The sequence below is a fragment of the Cottoperca gobio genome, chromosome 6 (genome assembly GCF_900634415.1).
Source record: "Cottoperca gobio chromosome 6, fCotGob3.1, whole genome shotgun sequence".
NCBI lineage: Eukaryota > Metazoa > Chordata > Actinopteri > Perciformes > Bovichtidae > Cottoperca > Cottoperca gobio.
Genome location: NC_041360.1, coordinates 6,988,033 through 6,993,451, shown reverse-complemented (window position 1 = coordinate 6,993,451; position 5,419 = coordinate 6,988,033). Strand labels below are relative to the sequence as shown.

The window sequence follows — 5,419 nt, the reverse complement described above, 5'->3', positions numbered from 1 at the left end:
ATTTGAGAGTCCTGATCACATAAAAGCATGCACTTGAATAGTGAGGATTTTCCTCTAACAGTTGCCATACTATTTTAATTCAACATCCTTCCTTACCTGGAAGAAGGGATGACTGGGAAAGCCAGGCTGACTCTTCTGATGTATGGATAGATGCATTTGTATTCTATCTTAATGACTGGATTTCTGATGATGTTGCCAACAACCAGAGGGTCTGACAGTAGACTCAGGGAATAGGAGATGTGAGTCAAGTTTTTCTGTAAGAAAGGAAAAAAAACAACAACTGCACTATTGACAGGGATAACCGTTATAATAACTTTTATACTCTGAACAACAGTGACAGATTTGTGCTTTGCATTTAAGGTAAATAATGCCCCAGTTGTACCTCCAGTGGCTTGCCTCCGCATGCAAGATATTGGTCTTTAGATATCCTGGACATGTAGTACGCCACACCGTGGATGACCTCTCTCTTAGCACGGCACATTTTGTTGGGTAAGTGCAGGGACTCCAGCGACATATTGTGATACTTGAAGAAATCTTCTATTGCTCTGATTGCTATGAAGTCTCTGCTGCACATAACTTTGATGTGTGCATCTGTAAAAAGTACGTTAACGTTATTAAAGTACGTTATGCAAGGCAAGTGACAGCATGAGATACATATTTTTTACTTATTTGATGAATTAGTTTGTTTTATAGGGACAAAACAAATGTTCATCACTTGCAGGGAATTTAACTACATGTGTAAAAATCTATTTAAAAAAGAAAATCTACAGTCAGTTTACTCGTGTTTGTGAACACTTGTGGTGGGGGGGGGGGGGGGAATAACCCTCCTGGCAATGTCATTAAGGTGATTTATTATCTTATTCCTTGGGCTTGGTGCATAAAAATACATAGTATAAAGATGTGGGCATTTACTAGACAGAGAGAGTCTACCAAAATTATGACAAATGTAGGATCCAATGTTTCACTACCCTTGCAAATGATTAATCAAGTGCTTATCTGGGCCGTTGTATCACATTTGACCATTCATTATTTATAATAATAATAAAAAAATAAATATATATATATTCATTATTTATAATAATAAAAAAAATAAATATATATATATATATATATTTTATATATATATATATATATATATTTTATATATATATATATATATATATATATATATATATATATATATATATATATTTTATATATATATATATATATATATATATATATATATATATATATTCTGTGGTTTTCAGGTAGGTTTATGGTGAATTATAAGAACATAACAATAAAATATATATTTTTTTAAAGAATAAAAATATGCCTACTTTTGTCACATTGGTCAGCATAATATCCAAGGGCACATTTGCAGCTTCTTTGGTCTTTAGACAGAACACATCTTGTGCGGTCAGTGCAATGTTCCACGCTGCAGATTCCTATACAGTAAAGCATTTACTCTCAATACTTCAACAAGCTATAACACTTTTGATACTTGTATACATGTAGATACCCTTACCGTGAACACGGTGGCGCGTGAAGCCGAGAAGAAGGACGAGTACCACGCTCAGCTGGGTTTAAGAATGAACATTTCCACTTTAACTGTATAACGTGTTTAATTATTTGTTTACTGACCAGCTAGGCTACATTATCAGTTTAGCCTGCACATACACATAGCCCGCCCTAAGCTACACAAACATTTAACTTAGTTTTCTTACATGAAGGATTAATAATGCTCATTAATTTGTATCCACACCCACCTTCAAGCCGAGAAGGATCATTGCTGTACTGCTTTTAGTAACAATATAGATAAATCTTGTTTTTAAATGCGATATTTTCAGTGAAACGATATGTCCTCCTCTGTTGTCGTTTTCTCACCTGCAGCTCGCCAATTAAGAACACCTGTCAGTGGCTGTGGCGCTCGTGGGCTCCTTAAACGCGATTCAAAATGTTTTAAACCCCCGAGTTCTGCATTTATAGCTTATGTTTTTATTTATAATTGAACTGTTTATTAATGAATTGCATCCATTGTGAATTAAAAATAATTTCAGATATTTCTAAAACAAAAACTATAGGGGGCTTTCCAGCTTTAAAAAAGTGACGATGTGCTTCTCTCATTTACATAATTGTATATTAAATATGTGGTTGTTTTGAAGTGTTGGTCGGATAGCGATTTGAAAACGTCTGTTTTCTGGGAAAAATGTCTTTAGTGACATATTAGAGACTAAATGATCAGTGAAGATAATCGTTAGTGTAGGGTTTAATTTATCAATATGGAAGGATTCAAACAAATTCAGCAGGTTTCCATAATTTAAACCTAGCACACGTGCTAATGTGATTACAGGTGCTCTCAAACCCCCACAAACCTCTGCAGTGTACCACCTTTTACATATGACAGTGGTGAGTTCACGGGTAACCTGTATTTTACCCTGTTTCATCATTAGGTTTTTGCCCTAAATAGAAATACAATGCAAATGGTTTCCTCCAGATGCCACTATTGTCAGAACAAAGTGGTTCAGTGCTTTGGAAAGTTAACCCCATCATCGCTTCTAGTATGTGAAATAGCATTACAATCCAACAGGAATTATGAACCTTACATGTCCACTACATTAGAAACTACAAGTCAATACTTAACTAGATAGATACATCTCTAAGAAGACTTCTTTTGGATCCCACACTTAATAAACCAAATCCTACAAACATTATAGAGGAGATGGAGAAATATTTTGGTAGAGAAGGAATAGAAATCTGGTTTTTGGTGTCAGCAGGTCAAACAGTGGGGGCCGGTCAGCGTCTTCAGGGAAAGCTTTAAGTAGGTCATTGTATTTCCCACAGTGCCAACTTGTCACACCCGGAGGCCACACTCCATATATTCTCAGACATCATCAGGCAGGCCTCTCTCCTATTTGGGTGCAGACCATTTGTCTTTGATGGGACAAACCAGAGCCAGAATAACTTGTTGATAAGGGAGAGACCATGAAGGATGAGGCAAGTTGCAGCCGATCAGAAGAACTGTGAGAGTAACGTGTTCAATCTGTTTCTTTTCTATTAGTGAACTCTCAAGACTGTAAAAATGGTCTACAAACATTCAGATTAGAAAGATTGTTTGCACAAAGGATGAATAAATGGTTACAACTGGCTACCTATAGTTGATTTGAATGGAAACATTCAAATTTCCACAACATATACTGAGGAAGGTTTCAGGTCACATCCCAAGACTCCACTCATTGCCAGTGGATTAAATTAGCATATGAAACAGTAAATCTCTCCATAGAAACCTGACGACACATTTTTTGGCCTTATCATTTAATCAAGTAATTTTATTTTACTGATCATAAATCTAAATTTCTTTTGATGCCCAGTTGTTCTTCTCTTTGAAATGTAAATAGGCTGTAATGTAATGTATTGTGCTGCTACAACCTCAACTCCAAACCTAATTTGGACCCAAACAGCAACAGGACACATCTACAGAGGAAATATTGGTAACATTATTTATTGACGTAGCAAAAGGGGTACGATAGATTGTACAAGTTTGTAGAGGATTTATAAATTGTGTCAGTGTTTACACCGATGTAGCTTGGTTCTGTCTTAACTGGAATATTTTATCTTCACAATATTTAATTCAGTATACATATGTGGTTCTGATATCGGAGTGAATGAGTTCAAGTCATGAAAAATAACTGAAATTGATGTTATGAATGGGTGAAAAAGCCATAAAGTCAGCACAGCAGGTGTAATTGACAGAACCTACAAACACAAATAACAATTCAGTCCGCTTAAATCATTTTTAAAGCACCCTTGGTTGTGTGTGTTTGTGGTACCACTGGGCATTGACAAATATAAAATACAACACACATCTTTCTCCTCCATCGCTCGGCAACATCTAGTCGTGATTCTTCATCTCGTTGGCAGCGGTGCGGGGCCACCCTGGTGTTGTGAAGTAGCCGGGTTATAGGATGTGTCTGTCATCGGCCTGATTCACAACACCAGCTGCGGCACACACACCTGAGAGGCAGGCTGGTCTTCTGCTTCTGGACATATTAAAACACACACACATTGTACAAAAAATAGGGATGAATTTTTTCCAGCCGATATATACCTGCTCCCATGACCGATAAGATAATCGATCATTTCACATTTTTGTATTTGAAGAAGTTCATAACTTGTCCAAAGAGCAGTTCTGACTCTTCAAATGTTCATTTATTTTTTGTAGTGCATCAGAAACTTTCTAATTGCTATCGTGTTCTTCCTCTATCGGAGTATGTAGATGCTGCACTTTATTCTTGAAAGCAATGTGACTTTGTAATAATGTAAGAAGAGGAAGAACTCGTCTGGTAACGAGTCTCTGCAGCAGACTGTAATAGCATCTAATAGTTGCAGTTTAATTTTAGTGTAGGATAGCTACTCTGATGTCATTTATATGCCTTGTGATTGTTTTTTAGATTGTCGGACATATTAAGTGTTTGAGGGGCAGTAGTGAGTTTCTGCTCCCAGCACTGGGAAGGAGTACAACAGCATGGGTCCCATAGTATTTGGCTCAGCTTGGTCTGTGGCCGTGCATGAACTCAACATCTCCGTACAGTTATGTGGAGCAGCCAAGACAGAATGAGCCTCCATCTGTGTTCTCTCAGGCCAGAGAGTGTGGGCCACAAATGTAACAGAGGGATGGCGGATTTTCTCCAAAGATTTGCATGTGCAAACCTCAGCTGAAGTCAGTTTTTGCAGAAAACATCAAATAAGCGCTGGTGTAAGTATTCTTCACAAAGCCATTTGCATTATAATCAACAAACTGTTGGACAATCCAGCAATACATTCATTAAAACAGGCAGACTTTCTTAGAGAAATGTAAAACTCGTACCCCACAACTTTTTCATGGTCAAACATTCCTCATGATTGTTCAAGAGAAATGTGTTGCAGTTTGTGTTAAAAAATGTCTCTTCGCTTCTTTACCCCAGAAATCACCTCTCTGATACAGAGACAGACAGAAATATCCCTCCAGTCCTGCAACAGCAATCAGCCAGGACACAGGAGTGTCACTGACACTGCACTACAGCCTGTGGAAACAACGTGGTGACGGCCTGCAACACAGGAATTGTAGACAATAACTTGCTCACGCTACCTAAAACTGACAATCCACACTTCACTCTGTGGATAGAAGAGCGATGAGTTCTTAGACAATGTTTGAGAGTTTCCTGTGTTCAGTATATTGAGCCAAACGCTCATTTTATCAGTTCATATTATAACTGTTCAATTTGAAAAGGTACAGGGATTGGATTTTCCTATTATGAAAATGAAAGACTCGACTGCTCTGCAGAAATGACTGTGAAAACAATGACTAATCTTTAAAACTGAGGCAAAATGAATAAAAAAAAAAAAAAAAAAATGTAATGGACATTTAGTGGTTTAAAATAAAAAGACAACTGAAAAG

The 5,419-nt window shown here is 37.0% G+C and overlaps 1 protein-coding gene across 1 annotated transcript in view; it reads right to left on the bottom strand.

Moving 5' to 3' along the window:
• zpd (zona pellucida glycoprotein d) overlaps positions 1-1,934 on the bottom strand; it is a 4,551-nt gene extending 2,617 nt beyond the window's left edge. Inside the window, 5 exon segments of the mRNA XM_029434372.1 lie at positions 97-254; positions 383-591; positions 1,323-1,430; positions 1,511-1,562; positions 1,752-1,934. Coding sequence (XP_029290232.1) covers positions 97-254; positions 383-591; positions 1,323-1,430; positions 1,511-1,562; positions 1,752-1,772 — 548 coding nt within the window. The 5' untranslated portion in view covers positions 1,773-1,934.
• Between the last annotated feature and the right edge of the window lie 3,485 nt (positions 1,935-5,419).